This window comes from Mitosporidium daphniae, assembly GCF_000760515.2.
Source record: "Mitosporidium daphniae strain UGP3 chromosome Unknown contig-107, whole genome shotgun sequence".
NCBI classification, from domain to species: Eukaryota; Fungi; Microsporidia; genus Mitosporidium; species Mitosporidium daphniae.
The window spans coordinates 1-16686 of record NW_013546725.1 but is presented as its reverse complement, the minus strand read 5'-3'; the positions used below and the strand labels follow the sequence as shown (position 1 = coordinate 16686).

The 16686-nt window shown below is 43.8% G+C and overlaps 10 protein-coding genes across 10 annotated transcripts; 6 read left to right on the top strand and 4 right to left on the bottom strand.

Annotated features, from left to right (window-relative positions):
* On the top strand, nucleotides 1–511 carry DI09_107p100 (ABC1-domain-containing protein; the record flags this gene model as incomplete). The annotated part of the gene is made up of 1 exon (XM_013384158.1): nucleotides 1–511. A coding segment is annotated over one exon (511 nt), but the record flags the coding sequence as incomplete, so codon positions are not given.
* Nucleotides 512–2082: 1571 nt separating this feature from the next.
* DI09_107p90 (subunit beta of electron transfer flavoprotein) lies at nucleotides 2083–2993 on the bottom strand (the record flags this gene model as incomplete). The annotated part of the gene is made up of 3 exons (XM_013384157.1): nucleotides 2083–2274; nucleotides 2382–2492; nucleotides 2520–2993. 3 exons carry the CDS (start codon nucleotides 2991–2993, stop codon nucleotides 2083–2085), a joined length of 777 nt encoding a protein of 258 aa, XP_013239611.1.
* A 110-nt stretch (nucleotides 2994–3103) lies between these two features.
* DI09_107p80 (uncharacterized protein) lies at nucleotides 3104–4766 on the top strand (the record flags this gene model as incomplete). Its single annotated transcript, XM_013384156.1, has 3 exons — nucleotides 3104–3406; nucleotides 3432–4599; nucleotides 4624–4766. 3 exons carry the CDS (start codon nucleotides 3104–3106, stop codon nucleotides 4764–4766), a joined length of 1614 nt encoding a protein of 537 aa, XP_013239610.1.
* Nucleotides 4767–4950: 184 nt separating this feature from the next.
* DI09_107p70 (GTPase-activating protein Gyp7) lies at nucleotides 4951–6122 on the top strand (the record flags this gene model as incomplete). The annotated part of the gene is made up of 3 exons (XM_013384155.1): nucleotides 4951–5131; nucleotides 5172–5935; nucleotides 5991–6122. 3 exons carry the CDS (start codon nucleotides 4951–4953, stop codon nucleotides 6120–6122), a joined length of 1077 nt encoding a protein of 358 aa, XP_013239609.1.
* A 142-nt stretch (nucleotides 6123–6264) lies between these two features.
* DI09_107p60 (regulatory subunit A of protein phosphatase PP2A) lies at nucleotides 6265–7449 on the bottom strand (the record flags this gene model as incomplete). Its single annotated transcript, XM_013384154.1, has 4 exons — nucleotides 6265–6753; nucleotides 6800–6924; nucleotides 6960–7264; nucleotides 7352–7449. The coding sequence occupies 4 exons, from the start codon at nucleotides 7447–7449 to the stop codon at nucleotides 6265–6267; spliced, it is 1017 nt and encodes a 338-aa protein (XP_013239608.1).
* A 462-nt stretch (nucleotides 7450–7911) lies between these two features.
* Nucleotides 7912–8454, bottom strand: DI09_107p50 (uncharacterized protein; the record flags this gene model as incomplete). The annotated part of the gene is made up of 1 exon (XM_013384153.1): nucleotides 7912–8454. The coding sequence occupies one exon, from the start codon at nucleotides 8452–8454 to the stop codon at nucleotides 7912–7914; it is 543 nt and encodes a 180-aa protein (XP_013239607.1).
* A 1155-nt stretch (nucleotides 8455–9609) lies between these two features.
* Nucleotides 9610–10938, bottom strand: DI09_107p40 (eukaryotic release factor eRF1; the record flags this gene model as incomplete). The annotated part of the gene is given in 5 exon segments (XM_013384152.1): nucleotides 9610–9818; nucleotides 9836–10244; nucleotides 10275–10380; nucleotides 10395–10775; nucleotides 10814–10938. The coding sequence occupies 5 exon segments, from the start codon at nucleotides 10936–10938 to the stop codon at nucleotides 9610–9612; spliced, it is 1230 nt and encodes a 409-aa protein (XP_013239606.1).
* Nucleotides 10939–10960: 22 nt separating this feature from the next.
* On the top strand, nucleotides 10961–11874 carry DI09_107p30 (matrix protein import protein; the record flags this gene model as incomplete). The annotated part of the gene is made up of 2 exons (XM_013384151.1): nucleotides 10961–11245; nucleotides 11272–11874. The coding sequence occupies 2 exons, from the start codon at nucleotides 10961–10963 to the stop codon at nucleotides 11872–11874; spliced, it is 888 nt and encodes a 295-aa protein (XP_013239605.1).
* A 347-nt stretch (nucleotides 11875–12221) lies between these two features.
* Nucleotides 12222–13231, top strand: DI09_107p20 (E2f1-like protein; the record flags this gene model as incomplete). The annotated part of the gene is made up of 2 exons (XM_013384150.1): nucleotides 12222–12535; nucleotides 12766–13231. The coding sequence occupies 2 exons, from the start codon at nucleotides 12222–12224 to the stop codon at nucleotides 13229–13231; spliced, it is 780 nt and encodes a 259-aa protein (XP_013239604.1).
* Nucleotides 13232–13341: 110 nt separating this feature from the next.
* On the top strand, nucleotides 13342–15888 carry DI09_107p10 (pre-mRNA-splicing factor SYF1; the record flags this gene model as incomplete). The annotated part of the gene is made up of 1 exon (XM_013384149.1): nucleotides 13342–15888. One exon carries the CDS (start codon nucleotides 13342–13344, stop codon nucleotides 15886–15888), a length of 2547 nt encoding a protein of 848 aa, XP_013239603.1.
* Between the last annotated feature and the right edge of the window lie 798 nt (nucleotides 15889–16686).

Here is a 16686-nt window from a genome sequence, read left to right as displayed (position 1 = left end):
TAAGAAGGAGATCGAATATTCAGGCTCCGTCAGTGTCCGGGTTGTTTTTCTTGACGCCGGGTTGATCACTACCTTGGATTCTGCTCGTTTTTACAATTTCCTTGATCTTTTCAAAACGTTGATTTTATGGAGAGATGGTTATAAAGCCGGTAGACTTATCATAGAAAGACATCCCATCAACAGCACTGGCTCAGTGATCGACGAAGATGAATTCTGTTATAAGATGCAGGAAATTGTGCAGAATTTCTTTGTTTCGCATCCCACTCCGATTAGAGGGACCCCCAGTAGAACGTTTCTTTCACCCATGCCTCTGGGTGAATACCACATTGGACCTGTTTTGTTTAATCTTCTTCAATTAGTAAAAGACCATCACGTCAGGCTGGATGATTACTATGCCAATTTGGTGATGAGTGTGATATTTGTGGAGGGGCTTGGGCGGCGGTTATGTCCAAATTTAGACCTTCTTCCGTTTATCAAGCAGGCTGCTCTTCACTATTTTCTTCGAACTTGAGTTTTTAAAGTTATTTTTGGATAGCAAATTTGGGTTCATCGCACTATACAAAAACATGCAAAAGAACCACAAATGGCTATGGTCAGATTGGGGGTTGCATTTGGAAGTCTAAAAGGCCTACGAATTTATTGCGTCTGTGCACATAATGATTGGTATTGCGAGCGATATTCTATCAAGTAGTTTGGCACGTTTCGTGTGATTGGATTGCATCAATGATTAAACAGCATGGTTTTGCCTGGACACTCCAGAACATTGCAATCATCCAATGCGAATTTAGGGCTAAGGGTTAGCCTAAGGCACGTTAAGATTTTGTTATTGGTGGTGGGATTAAATCTGGAGCAGGGTTAGGGTTATAATGTTCGCAAAAACAATTAAAAGTAAAATTACAATTCATGAAAGTCGAGCATGCTGCACACCAATTTGCATGAAAGCCGCAATCTATGCACAGCGCAGTGACTCTGTGTTCCGATTTTCCGCTGGTGGAGCTAACAGTTTGCGAAAAATAGAGCTTAAAATCAAGACATATGCACTCCAGTTACCATTTTCAGACTTTCGCTATTTGGAATATTGGTCACCACTCCAAAATTTGCTGCATCTTCTTCGTTGCAGAATTCGAAAGGCATTTTTATCAACCTTGCTTACTGGTTTAACTTGAAAAAATACATCCATAGATCATTGACAAAGGGTCCGACACAGTTTACACACCCAACGTCAATCTTTCTTCCATCATAATACCGTCCATAACCACCAATCACTTGTGCATACAAAAATTGTCAGTTGGCTGTTTGCTAACTTGCTTAAACTCATCAGGAAAGGATGGATGGGCAATTAGGCTAGATGGATATTCAAGCCGCAAAAAATGCCTCGTCAAAAAAATTTTGAGCTTATGTTGGCTGGCCACATCACATTTTCGTTGGGATATTTTTCTTGCAAAATAATTTAATGCTTAAAGAGGCTAGTGACGCCGCCATGTCCACTATTTTGCTCCGCAAGGATTTCCCCCCAGCTCTTGTGGAAAAATTCCGCTATTGTGATACGGACGATATCCTCACACCTCCAGATTATTTGGTTTGCGTCAGAAAGTCATTTGGCCAATTATGTAGTCACTATGGGTTTTCGGTTCATCTAAACCCAAGTGGAGTGTTTCTTTTTCCAGAAGAAGCTTTTTATCTTTACTCAAAAGAGAAAATTTGTCTATCTAATCCTTTCCTTTTGCCACAGGTGCCCTTTCATGCCCTTAATTTAGGACTTTAAACTATGCAGAGTATATTATGAGCTCAGAGCTAATGGATGGATTCCATTTCGAGCAACACATCCTGTGGCCCATTTTTACATGATGAGCTCAATGCTCCATTTGTCTCTCCCACGCATTCTGATTGAGAGGATCTTTTTTATCTACTGCCCAAATAGGTTGAATTTTAAGAAAAGCTCTGCTGGAGCCCCCTTTGGTATGGTTTTGGTTGATTTTGAGTTGGAGCGCATGGATATGATCCCCAAAGATTTAATCGTGATCCTGGCATCTTTTAAAAGTTCAGAATTTACTTTTTTGGTCTTGCAACAGCAAACATTTGTCAATGAAATTCAAGAACTTTCGCTTCCTTGTGAAGCAAGTCCAACAGCTGATCCACCGACTCAACCTTCCGCCCAGAGGGCCTTGGGGGAGGATCGCTAACATCAAGGATCTCCAAACGAGGCTTTATATCAGAGCGATCCGGAAGAATTTCATCAATCGAAACCACTTCTATCGGTTTCTTTTTCGCTTTCTGGAAACATAAATTGTAATCGCAATACCATTATATTTTGCAGCGACACCAATCGCGGCTCGTTAAGCCTATACATGAATTGCGCGCACTTCTCACCTTAGATCTACCGTGATGACAGCAGGGAGCGTTAGCTTAACTTCTTGAAGACCCCCGTCAATCTCTGAAGTCACGTTTACGTCTCCAGAGTCGGAAAATTTTATTTCCGAAGCAAAGGTTACCTACAGGCTACAACTATCTTGTGATACTTGTGGCCATCCAAGAAGCCCCGCTAACATTTGCCCCGTTTGGCCGGCATCGTCATCAATTGCCTGTTTCCCCAAAAGTATCAGGTCGGATTTTTCTCGACTTGCTATTTTTGCCAATGCTTTTGCCACCGTGAGGGGCTGAAGCGTTCCTAGCCATAAACAAATAAACAGCCAACCGTCATTAGGGGAAACCGACCCCTCTTTATCTGAATCTATTAATATTCCTTTATCAGCTCCCATTGCTAAGGCTGATCTTATGGTTTCCATTGATTTCTGCCCTCCACAGCTGGCCACCGTAATTTGATGCGAATTTTGCCCTTTTTCTCGGATGCGAAGAGCCTCTTCAAGCGCAATTTCGTCAAATGGATTTATGGAATGCTTGAGCCCATTTGTCTCCATCCATTTCCCATCAGCACGAACCCTTGATTTTATGGCATAGTCAAGAGCTCTCTTTATTCCGACAAGAATCTTCATCGATCTGGGAAAAATTTCGCTTCAGTATATCATGCACTGATCAGAAATAGTCTTGCCTTAGATTTTAATTTTGCAATTTTACAATCTTTTATTTTATTTTATTTTTCTCCATGAACTCGCACAAAACGGATCCAAAAATTTGCTTGATTGTCATCGACGGATGGGGCATATCACCGACAGATCCAATTCTGAAAAACGTTCCCGGATCTGCAGAGATTTCATCGCTGCATCCCAACCTCATCAAATACGATGCTATTGCTACTGCAAATACGCCCGTGATGTCTGCTCTTCAAGCCAACTTCCCTACCGTTCCTATATATGCACATGGTTCTCGTGTTGGACTCCCACACGGTCTGATGGGCAACAGTGAAGTCGGTCATCTCAATATTGGCTCTGGACGGCCTGTCCCACAGGTTTGATCATAACATTAAGCAATAGGATATTGTTCGAATCGACAATGCGGTCGTTGAAAAATCGCTCGCTTCGCAAAAGACATTAAAAGATGCGTTTTTGAATGCCAAAAATGGAAATGGCCGCATCCATTTTGTTGGTCTTGTTTCGGATGGGGGTGTTCACTCTCACGTAAACCATTTACGGGGTCTTCTTATGGAGGCAAAAGAATTTGGCATTCCATCTGCTTACGTACACGCAATCACGGATGGCCGTGATACGCTGCCAAAAAGTGCTGATGGATATTTGGAGAGCTTGAATTCTTATCTTAGTTCCATTTCATATGGAAAAATCGTATCTGTCGTTGGGCGCTACTATGCAATGGATAGAGATAAGCGATGGGAAAGAACAGCTCTGGCATACAATCTTTTTACGCGGGGCGAGGGTAAAAAAATCTTGCCTTCGGCTCTTGGAGATACCATCCAGGCCTGTTATGCCGCTGATGAGACCGACGAATTTTTCAAGCCAATTCTTATTGATTCTGATGGGGTTATTTCAAAGAACGACACTGTTGTCTTTTTTAATTATCGATCCGATAGGATGCGCCAGATCGTCTCCTCTTTCATTACTACACCATCTCCATTGATGGAGGTTACTGCCACCGTGGATGTTCCTGAGAATCTTCACATTGTTAGTATGACGGACTACAAAGAGGGTGTCTTCAACATTCCAGTGATTTTCTCGCCAATCAAAATGGACAATGTGCTTGCAGAGTGGCTTTCCAAGCATTCTGTCAACCAATGCCACATTGCAGAAACGGAAAAGCATCCGCATGTTACATTCTTTTTCAACGGAGGTCGCGAGATTTGCTTTGAAGGCGAAGATCGTATTATGGTATCATCCCCAAAAGTTGCCACTTATGATCTTGCCCCTGAAATGAGTTCCTTAGAAGTTGCCGAAAAAGTTATTGAAAGCATTTCATCTGGAAAATACCCCTTTGTGATGTGCAATTTTGCGCCGCCCGACATGGTCGGACATACGGGAAAGTATGAAGCTACCGTGAAGGCAGTGGAGGCCACCGACCGTGCCATCGGCCTCATATATGAGGCTTGTAAAGAGCACAATTATTTATTGGCGGTCACATCTGATCATGGTAATGCCGAGAAAATGGTCGATGAAGAGGATCGTCCATTCACCGCTCATACGACAGCACCAGGTTGATATTTTTTCTCATCATTAGTTCCATTTATTTTGAGCAATCCAGAGCTCAAGTTCACCACTTCCAGAATTGGCGCTCTTTGCGATGTGGCGCCAACCATATTGGAGCTTTTTGGGCTTGAAAAGCCGGATGAAATGACTGGGTGTTCTCTTTTGATCAAGTGATAGCAAATAAAGAATTCTCAATCTTATCTTGGCAATTTGAATCCATACACAGCATAGAGCGCGTACAAAACAACACAGGAATGATATCAAGCAGTGCCATTGCAGGGGCCACCATGAGCGCCGTTTGTTTGGACGGGTTTGGTTTAATTTTATTGCATTCAAATTTATTTTAAACTTGCTTTGTATGGATTCGCTTCTGGCACCCGAGAGCCTCTTTTCTGCTATTGGTTCGGGAACCCAAAGACTGTTTTCCCTTGACGCTAAATTTTCAGAATTCGAAATCGAAAGACCATCATCGGAAATGGAGTCTGACATTGACATTATAGCAGCGCTTATCGTTATCCCCAGGAGCGTCACAAGCATAGGTATCGCTTTTATGTCTTTTCCTAGCTGCTCGTAAGCCAGCATCGGCTTCCAGAGACGCAAGGGGCACTCTTTGGCCCTTGATATTTGGCATCCAATCTGTAAATGATACCGAAAAACTGAGGGGTGAATATTTCGCGTTGTTGAAAAAGTATTCGCATTCAGAACCATCGCCCAATTTTACTCTGATTCACAAGGACGTAAATAGAACGGATGTGTCTGTTCTTGGCTCGTTGTGGGATATTCATTTAAAGATGAAAGGCGCAACATCCGAGATCGGGTCTTCCGATCTCAATGATCGCAAAATTAGTGAGGCGAAAGCAGATGCAGCTGCCATTGAGGCCACATATGCTGGCAAAGATGTGGATGCCGTTGAGCTTCCGCCTTATCAGGAGATCATGTGTCGAATATTAAAATTGTATTCGCTGTGTACCCAATCCGACTATGCCCAAGGGATGAGCGACATTCTTTCGCCGATTTTTGCAAGTGTCGATTTTGATGAGGTTTTGACCTTTTGGATATTTCTCAGCTTTCTCACCGGAAAGCCTGCATCGAAGGGCTTTGAGCTAGCGCCGCTTGTGCAAGATGCCTCGTTTTTTTCGCTGCATTCGTTCTATTCGGTGGTCGACAGCTCGCAAATGAAGCAGGCACTTTGGACGATTGGCCAACTGCTGAGATTGCTGAACATTGAGCTTTACTCGCACCTGAGAAAAAACGGGCTAGAGTCGCTACTGGTTTGCTATCGCTGGTTGCTGGTGTGGTTCAAAAGAGAATTCTCTTTCGAAGATACTTGCCAGTTATGGGAGGTAAGTTGTTGCTCTGTTATTTTGCGTAGCTGGTACTGTGCAATCCATACTGCAGCCCACAGAAATACGCGCTCTTCGTTGCGCTTTCGCTTTTGGAGCAGCACTCGGAGACAATTCTATCGTCCATCAACACATTCGACGAAATGATCGGGGTACTTTTGGTTCGTTTAATGCCTTAGCATTTTAATGGTCTTGCTGGCAAGCATTCACTTGAGAAGACCATCAACGTTGCAGATGCTTTATTTTTAAAATTCAAATATCTATGCTCTTTTTTTGAACAAATACCAAAACAATTTTGCATGCTTTTGGAATGAGTATACACGCAGGCTTTATCTTAGAGTATCAGCCCGTTCGCAGTCCGTCTTGAGGGTCTTTTCTGCCTCTGCCCTGACGATTGGATGTGCGTCGCAAAGAAGGGCGTCTTTGATCTTCTCCAGTGCTTCGCAAATGGCATTGGAGGGCGAGCCCTTGCGCCCAATTGTTTTTGATAAATACTTCAAGTCCAAAATAATCGGAATTAGGCAATAGCGAATATTGGGCACGGGATCTTCCGCTAGCAGCCCAAGCGTGGGCAGATAATACTCTTCAACCACCTCCTTTGTGCAAAAAGAAATGAGCGCTTGGAATGCAAATAGCGATGCCTGCCGTATCAAATGATTGGAATGCTTCGAGTAGGTGAGCATGAATGGGATAAAGTTTTCAACGATCCACTTGATGCCAAAAAGACTCGCACATTCGAAGAGCATTTGCGCAGCTTCCTTCCGCACAGAAAAGGACCTATCAATGAGGCCTTGAAGAAGGATGGAGGAAAGCGCCCCCTGAAACACATCCAGTCCCTAAAAATAGCGCAAAAGACCGGCATACCAGCTTCTTTGAAAGCATTGGTGCCAACCGGAGCACTTCTATTCTAATCCTCCACGACGCATCGTTTGATAGCTGCACAATGGCATAAATAAGGGATGTGGAAAGCGAGCTGAGGCACGAAAAATCTACACGCCAGTTTTGATTCAAAAAGCTATCAAACCTTCAACATTTTCCGAAATTGACTTGAGGGCGTTCAGTCTGACCTCTGTGGAGGGATCCCGCAGCAGGGTGTTTAAAAAGCTCGTAATTCTATCAACAATAGTGCTATCGCCATTCAGACGACACGCGAGCACGCCAATGCAGCATGATAAAGAAGAACGCGTAAAAGGGCTCTCATCCTGCACAAGTTTTTCCATCTCTTCAAGAAGGCTAGACTGCACAAATTCCAAATCCAGTAGAGGAATCAATTTCGTGAGGTTCTTGCATATGGAGGAACGCACCTCGGCTTCGGGATCTGCTAGCAGTCTGCAGATGGGGTCATAAATTATCTCTTTCCTATCTTTATCAGAGGGAATGGTGTTGAAAATCTAGAGCTTTTTTGGAAACCCCTACCTTTTCCAGTTGATTGCTAAATGCATATCGAACTTTCCACGAACTGTCTGTTGCGAACGATTGCATTGAGGGGATGATTTTTTGCGTAAAAATGGCATGCGGATGGTCCTCTCTGATGGAAAGGCTAGCGCAAACCAGCGAGAGGGCAGAAAGGCTATTGAGTCTAATGATGTCGTCCGCCTCGTTGGAAAGACTCAAGATCGACGAAATAATCCGGGGCTCCGAAATTAGCAGCTCATTTGGCAAAAATCGAATAAAATTCTACAATTATCAGCTGCTGCAATGGAAACCTCAAGCGTTTTGATGACCTTCATACGAATCCAAAGTCGATACGACGGAGACAAATAGTCCAAATATTTGCTAGTGGTAAGAAATAAGTATGGCCCAAACGAACCTCATAAGGTTTTGCCGGAGTACCGGGTTCTTGATGAATCCAACAATCCTTGAGAAAATCGCAATTGTTGGCCAAGACTCGATGTCCATGATGAAAAAATCCGACTCGAGGGCTCGGGATAACTCATCTGGCGATAGTAGCTTTAACCATGAAATTACAGTGTCTGTCACCTAACAATGAGAGATGCTGGGGGAGGAACCATTTCCGTAATAAGCGAGCAAGAATCGGAGTGGAAAATGAGATCCCCAAGCAGGGGAACTATTGAAGGCTCTACGAAAGAGAGACCTCCAATATGCTCAATGGTAATTGAATTTGGACGTTCCAAGTTTAAAACATGTGCCAATGAACCAAGGATCATCTCCTGCTCGTCAATCGAGTCCAAAATGTATGAAATATACGGAAGCAGTTTGGAGCGGGTCAGCTCAGGGCCGATGGTGGAACAAAGCAAAGGCATATGAGAGACAGCCAAAGAAATTCTTTCGTAATTTAAACTTTCGAGATCTTCGAAAAGTGCCTTTATGAGTGTGGAATATGAAGCAATGGCGATTCCAAGCTTGCGTTGAGATAGCGAGGCTGATGATGATGACAAGACTTTTCCGTCGCAATCATCTTCCTGGTATATTAGCGCCCCATCTATAGACTCAAAACTGGTGTCTATGTCTTCATTGACAACATCCATTGCCTCGCGTTCTTTGGATGGCTGATCCATGAGGAGAGTGGGAATTGGGCACAAAATTTAGAAAATTTAACTTTATTCTCAACCCTAACGACGACTTGAAGTACACGCGAAGAGAGGCAATTTTGAGCCGATTTTTTACTGTTAATGTGAAAATCCGGCAGCCGTTCTCTTCGAGTCAAAACACGAGCGCACGTAGTGTATTTGCCAATAGCAAAGGGCACCCAAAATCAATAATTGCAATATCGTCCAGGCAAACACGCGGGAATTTGTGCTTTTTGCAGCTGAAGTTTATAAAAACAGCTTACTATCATGGTGCGCCTTTTCTCGGTCCAGTAAATATGATTGTTCGGCCTGTATTGCCTTGAGACCGACAACAAGCTGTTGAAAGGAATCAGAAAGCGATTCTTTGGGTGGTTCTAGGGATAAGGCAATCTAAAAAGGCTACTACTGTTAGATGCAGGAGTTGCATGTGTTCCTAGCGGAGAAAACTTTACATCAACAATCGAAGATTTCGCAATGAAGCAATAAAAGTGTCTGCCCGTCTGCGCAGCTCTAAAATGATAGGTGCCAAATTTCAGGTCGTCAGCATTGAAAAGACGATTTTGAAGGGTTCCATCGTAAATCTAAAAGTTACCATCAAACCAAACTTCAAAGTTGACTGTGCCCTTTGAATTTGGCCCATATAGCTCAAAGTTAACGCCAAATATGTCTCCTTCCTTAAGATCATGAAAGAAGCACTGCTTGTTATAAGAATCGCATTTTGTGATGTAGTTTGCAGAAACAAAAACATCAAACAACCCAAAAAGAAGGAGGAAAATCGCCAAAAGGAGGCTTCCGCACGAAATCATTACGTTGAGGGATTGATATTAAAATGATCTTGGAAAAGGACAAAAGTTAGTAGGGTTGGTGTGGACATATTTTAATTTTATAAATTCAAGTTCTGGTTGATTGTGGAAAACATATTGGGGGCGTGTTACAAATAAACACTACCCCTAAAGATTGCACATTTACAGTCAGCTCGTCAGCATTTTGGCCGCTCTGCTGGCGCATGCCGGGATTATTTAGGGGCGTCCCAAGGCGATTTCATGCATTTGATTGGTTGAAATTTAATTATCGTTAGATACCAGACATGATAAACTAAATCTTTTTACTGTTCCAATTAGGGCCGTGCAGGTTACCGGCTTATCAGCAAAGCTCAAATGACTCCTCTGAGATTTCAAAACGAAGGATAGCAGCAATTCCAGATAATGAATTTAGTTGTCCCATTGACCCGAAACAGCTGGAAAATACAATTACGGTTCCTCCCTGTGACTTTACATCCTGCATTAAAGAAAATAGTGATTTTCTTTTTTCGACATCAAAACAAGTTCTATCACCATCAACTGAAGGCATCCCTACCTCAAAAGCTCACTAGAAATAAAAAGTTCTTTGACGGAATTTAAATCAGCAGCATAGCGGACATGTTCATACGAATAGTAGGCTTTGTTAGGCGATTTTGATAACATGGTGATAAATCGTTCAAGAGCCTTTTGTTCAACATTGAATGACGAGGTGGAGGAAAGAACAGCACTGGAGCTTTTATCTGCCAGAATTTCCTCTAGTGCAGACAAATAGCCATGGGAAGAGTGAACGACTATGAATTTAGACTTGTTTAAAAAAAGAGATCGCAAAGCCGCATCTGCCGATGGAGTAGCAAATCGGTCGCAAATGTATTCAATAAAGTCTTTGTTGTAGAATCCAGGACTAGCCACCAGGCAGTTATTGATATCGGAAAATTGGAAATGTTTCACAAGTGTCTTGCATATGCGAAGATAGAAATTCTCGATGGCCTAAATTAAGCTCATATAAACGTCACTTTTGATCTGATCCCAAGATTGGATTTCTTTGGTATATGAGTCTCGATTTTCTCTTTCAAAATGATGGCCGAATTTTTGATGGCGCAAACGTGGGCGACACCTAAAAATTAATACATCAACCTCATGCCCATCTGAAAAATCAGTGCGATCACGGGAACATTCTTGCCCTCTTTGATGGATTTGTCAATTAGCTCAAGAATGTACTCGGGCCAGAAATCTTTTTGCAGCTCGATTTTTTCGTTGATTCCCACATTAAGAGTATGGAAGGAGCCTAACGATAAAAGTGGTCCTAAATACCGATCTTGAGGGAGTGAATGAAGGCTATATCGGCATACCTTCACATAGTCGTTCTCCACACACACACGTCCCTTCAAGGCAAGGCTCGAGATACTCAAGTCGGCTGAAACCGTATCAACTTGTATCCAAAGCGTAATTCGGATCCTTTCGCTTTCTGTTGAAGTTGAAGAGCATGGGTTATTATCGGAGCGAACGCGTCTGTAAATTAGTGCATGGCGTGGCACCTGGAGGTAGACATTTTGATACGATCGTCTTTATGTATGATCTGGTAAAGGTTCCAAATGTCGTCAAACTCTTCTGCCATTAAAGAAATGAAGCCAGAATGGTCCCGGGAACTGATGGACCGACGCAGGAGACGCATCACAAATTTTTTTAATTTTTCCATGGATATTACATCTGCCTTTAACGCCCCGATTCTTGCTGCGTTTGCATATGGCTCGGCAATCAACACAGCCGAAAACGACAGTTCCGTGCAGACAGATTATATTTTGATTGTGGAAGACACAAAGGCATTCCACTCGCTCACAAAGAGACAATATCCATGTCATTACTCTGCCATTATGAAAGCGCTCCCTCCAAGGTATCTTTCTTATCTGAATGACACCATACCAGCGGGCCTATTTTTCCATCCATACGTAAGCTTTGACAACGACGTCTTTGGGCACAACGTATTTCTTGCAATTTATTTTGCTAGGTCAAATATGGGGTTATATCCCTTGCTTCTGCTCTTGACGATCTTAAAAACTGGAAGTTTCTGTATCTTGCTGGAAGGCTCCAGAAGCCAGTAAAATGGATACGGCCAGTAACACACTTTCCGCATTTATGTTGTGCGATTGAAGATAACCTTTTATCTGCGCTTTCTGCATCTTTGCTGATATTGGGCCAGAAAAAAAAGGAATGTTCCCTGTTTGATCTCTTTACCAAGATCGTATCGCTTTCGTATTTCGGCGACGTGCGAATGAAGTTTGCCGAGGATCCAAGAAAAATCCTCAAAATCATCACCATGGAGCCGTTTAATGGCCATTCGCCATTTTCGCCCATTTGTGCAATGGAGGAATTATACCTCCCATTGATCAAGAAAGTTGGCGAAATTGAGATTTTTCAAGACTCTTGCACAGCAAAGGGGTTTAAAACGGATGTTGCCACACAACTTCGCAGCAAAACGATTTCGTTTCCTAAATCGGATGAATACAGGCGATATTTATCATCATATCTTCCAAGGAGCTTCGAGGCGAACCGGTCAGACTATATCAATTCGCCAGATAAATTAGCTTCTTGTAAGCAAATTGATCTTTAATGCCTAGGTCTTGAGAGAAAGGTGCTTTATTCCTCCGCCTGCCAAGCAGCAAAGGGAATATTAACGGCGGGACCTGGAAAATCTGTAAATTATTTAGCCCGGAAAATCTCAAAGAGATTTTTCTAGTGGACAATAGAATGGGAGGCTGGAGGCTTTAAATAGACGCGCATCATAAATTGTATTTTAAGTTGACTATCAATGAAGCCCAATTGAAAGTACAGCGGGGAGTTTTAAAGTACAACCAAGAAGTTTGAAATTACAATTGTTGAGGGTTTTAAAAATACAATCGCAATTCGTTTCCCTTGTTGCCTTTTGACCCCTGTGTTTCTACCGAATAGATTTGTATAATGATCTCTTCGCCTGGGTTTGTGGCCGCAACAGCTGTCCCAAGCGTATCTTCGCCAATGAATTTTTCAACCCATCCACTATCTGCACCCCCCTCCTCTTCCATATCATCGTCCCCCTGCAGATTTGACAACTCTCTTGGTCTGTTGACTAGGAAGTTTGTGCAATTGCTGAAGGATTCAACAAATGGCACCGTGGATCTTAATGAAGCATCTGCAAAGTTGGAAGTTCAAAAACGCCGAATATATGACATAACTAATGTATTGGAAGGCATTGGGCTCATTGAAAAAAAGTCCAAAAACACAGTCCAGTGGAGGTATGGTTTATAAGTTGCTTATTTCTAGTGGGATTTCTTCCGCATCATCCTCCATAAGCGACTCGATGCAGGGACAAAAAATCCATGAGCTGAGGGATGAAATTGCTCAGCTTCGGCGCGAGGAAGCGCTCCTCGACCATCATCGAGAATATATCCAAGGGATCTTAAAATCAATGTCCGAGAACAAGTCTTTTAAACGGTATCTCATCCTGATGACTAACTAATTCAAGGCTTGCCTATGTCTTGCATACAGATATTAGGGATTTGCCAAAATTTTCTGAAGACACCCTTTTCGCCGTAAAGGCGCCATATGGCTCTACACTCGAGGTTCCAGAGCCAGAATCTTCCGGGACAGCAGGGGGACGGGACATTGCCTCTCCATACCAGCATCACCATGAGCTGCAATTGAGTAGCAAAAATGGACCCATTGACGTGTATCTCATACAAGACCATGGATCTTTAAAGCAGACAACATCTTCAGAATTACTTGACTGTGTTGATGGGACAATAGCTCCCGCCCCGCTAAAACTCAATCAAGGGGCCTATCTGGAGCTCGCACAGCCAGAGGTTGACTTGGCCATAGGCGGTACAGGTGACGATATCCAAACGGGGCAATATTTTGACTACTCTGAGATCTTGAATGTGTTCAACCTTCCTGTAGATGCAAACCAGCTTTCACAGGAGCATCAGCAATAGGCTTTTTTATATGCAAATAAATAGATAAATAAATAAATTAATTGCTCTATTAATTGGGGTTAATTGTACTCGGCCCTAAAGTTGAATTAAATTTTCAGATTGTTGTATACATGGAAGAGCCTCTAACGAAGGCTCAAGTGCTCGCCTTCATCCAGGACGAGGATATCCCTTATGAAGAAGATATCCAGCGAAATCCATACGCTATAAAGATATGGATAAGGTATATTGACTTAAAGTGCGTCTCTCTCGAACGTGTCAAGTCCCTCGAACAAGAGCATTCTGTAAATGCTGTTTTATGGTTTCCACTCTGGTCGTTGTATGAACGGGCTCTCAAGCTGTTCCCAGGCTCTTATAAACTTTGGAAATCATATCTGGACCACCGTCTCTTGCAAGCTTCCAAATCGGATCAAAGGGTCGATCAACAAAGTTGTCCTGCAGCCGACCAGAATTCCTCTCAAGCACTTTACGGGCTCTGGGAGCGGGCTCTCTTAACTCAGTCAAAAGCGCCGAGAATGTGGATCTCCTATCTCGAACATATTATGGCTTCTTTGGCCCAACTAAAAGATAGTAGCGGGAAAAATTCCAGGTTTTTTCTTTGGGTATTTGACAGGGCCTTGCGCGCCCTTCCTCTTTCTCAACATCACAGAGTATGGCCCATAGGTCTTTCCATGGCAGAAAAGCCAGAATGCTATTCTTTGGTTGCTGCAACCATTTTTTCTCGATATGCAGCGATAGATCCAGAAGCTACAGACAAGCTTATTTTCCTATTGGAAACAAGGGACCTCCCAGAGGCTGCTCTTAAGGCCATTGCATCAAGGCGTCTTAATGTAAAAGAGCAAGGAAAATTTGTGGAGGGAGATACCTCTGCTGCATACCTTCATCGTATGGTAGAGCTGGCCGCTCAAACCTCTAAGATGCGGCCAGGAGAGCTAGAAGCCATAGTACTGGCGGGTATTGCTGACGGTCGTCTTGCACACGATGCCGGTTGGGCACTTGCTGCGCTTTCTGCACATTTGCTACAACGCCCAGAAGCTGGAGCCCAGGAATTAGCCCGTGATATCCTAATATCCGCTCTTGATGGCCGGAAGGGCGTTCTTATCCGCACAGCCCGCGATTTTGGCCTTGTATTTGATGCACTTGCAAAACTGGAAGAGATGGCTATAGGCCGTTTGTTACGGCAGCTCTCAAAAAAGCGGCGAAACCCCCAACTGTCACTGCGCCAGGAGGCAGACTGGCGACTTGCTCGCTTTGAACGTCTGATGGCGCAAAGAGAGTGGCTTTTGAGTGGAGTACTCGTTCGGGCTTCACCTTCAGACGTCGGGCTTTGGTTAAGACGAATTTCGCTTGGAATTGCCGCGGATCCTACAAGAAGAACCGAACTCTTCATGCAGGCCATTGATTCCATAAAGCGAGGCAGCCATAAACTGAGTGAATTATGGCTAGCTTTTGCAAAAGGAGCGACCTCTTCGGAAGAGCAGCGAGAAATCTTTGAACGAGCTCTAGGCAATGGTACAGACTATTTTGCCTCGACGGAGGAAACCTCCTCTGTGTGGCTTGCCTATTCTTCTGCATTTAGCGACCCGCCTTCTGGAAGCAATGAAATGGCATTGGAGATTTTGCAGCGTGCTACGGCTATTCATCCTCGAGCCCTGGCTCTTTGGGGTGCAATTATTGAGATGGAAATCAAGATGGGACGACCTGTTCGCGTCAAATGCGCGTTTGAGCGCACACTTGAGCTGCGTATTGCGACTCCAGCCATTGTCTTTTCATACATTGACTTTCTGGAGAGCGGAAATGCTGGCATCCTTTTAGGGAGCCATTCGCAGCCTGACGCCGCAGATTCTACCGAAATAGATCCTAAGGCACGTAGCGATGATCCTAAGGCACGTAGCGATTCAAACCAAGATTCTAGAGATGCTATAATATTTAGCGTTTACGAGAGGGCCATTGCGGCCTTTGGTTTTCCGGCAGCTATGGACTTATGGTCTGCGTATCTTTGCCGCTTCGAAGCGATGTTGAGCAATCGACAGCAATGTCCCTGGCGTTTAGTGGAACGAGGACGTGAGCTCTACGAGCAAGCTGTTCGTGGTGCACCAGACTCAAAGACAGTTTGGATCGCCTATGCAAGCTTCGAAGAGCGCTTTGGACAGCCCCGGGCCTCACTTTCTGTGCTAAGGAGAGGTATTACCGCAGTGGCGGCCTCCGCCACCGCTCCTAAAGATGATCTTGTTGATCTCTGGATGGTACTACTTGCCAAGACACAGCATTATTCTGGGCTTTTAGCCTCGAGAGATGTTTACGAAGAAGCAATTCGATCGTCTTCTTCTCCACTTCCTGACTCTGCAGTTCGTAATTTATGTCTTGGATACGCAGCACTGGAGGCCTCACTGGGTGAAGTTGAGCGTGCAAGATCAATCTATGCCTACGGCTCTAGGCTGGCAGATAGCCGCACCTGCGGCTCTTATTGGGAAGCCTGGGAGACTTTTGAACGTGCACACGGATCCCAGGATACCTTTCGCGAGCTTCTGCGTGTCAAGAGGGCCGTCCAGGCCCAGTTTTCGATTGCCGATGTCCAATTTGTGCCAGCAGCCGGGGAGAGCAGTATACCACCCCCTGGACAAGAGCATCCTTTTGCACAGCTTTCAGATCACCGTTGATTATTATTAAAATATCCCAACTGAACTTCTTAAGGAGCAGAAGGATCGCCACATGTTTTCTGGGTCACTATGTACCAAGGGCAACCAATGGAGTGGCTTTTCTCTGATCTGTCAAGGATTGCATCTTTATTTGAAATACCGATCGTTAGCTAGAGGGACGCCTCAATCCAGACCTGGAAGCTAAGGGGGAATAAATACACCCTTTTTGCTGGTGCTAAATCACATCTTTTGATACAGATTCACATTTTAGGGTGTAGCGGGTATTTTATTGCTAACTTTGATGGTTACAGTTTATTGATGCCCTTTGAAAAAACGCGCACAACACGCCCAAATACCATGTTCACAATTTGGATAAAGAAGATGAAGCCGAAATGAACACACCCTTCAAGGTAAGCGCCATATTATTTCAAAAAGACTACGGTAAAGATCGTCAAAAAATTTGAGCCTCCTCCTCCTCCTCCTCAAAATGAGGCACATATGAAGAAATAGATCCGGTCTAACTAGTCTGTTATTTGGTATCTTTTCACAAAAAGAGGGCTCCTAGTCATTCGATCGAGTTTTTCAAACAAAGGATGTTCAAATATAACCAGATATGAACGGTGAATCAAAGATTTTCCGTATCGGCCATTTCTTCAGCACTAATGTGCCTGGATTTAATTATTGCCAATCAATACTTGGCCTGTTACAGACCTTTTTTTAAGACCAATATCACGATCAGTCACCTTTATTGATTAGTTGCCTCGCTGCCTTGTGCTTCGTTGCCTTCATTACTTCGTGGTTCGTGGTTCGTGGTTCGTG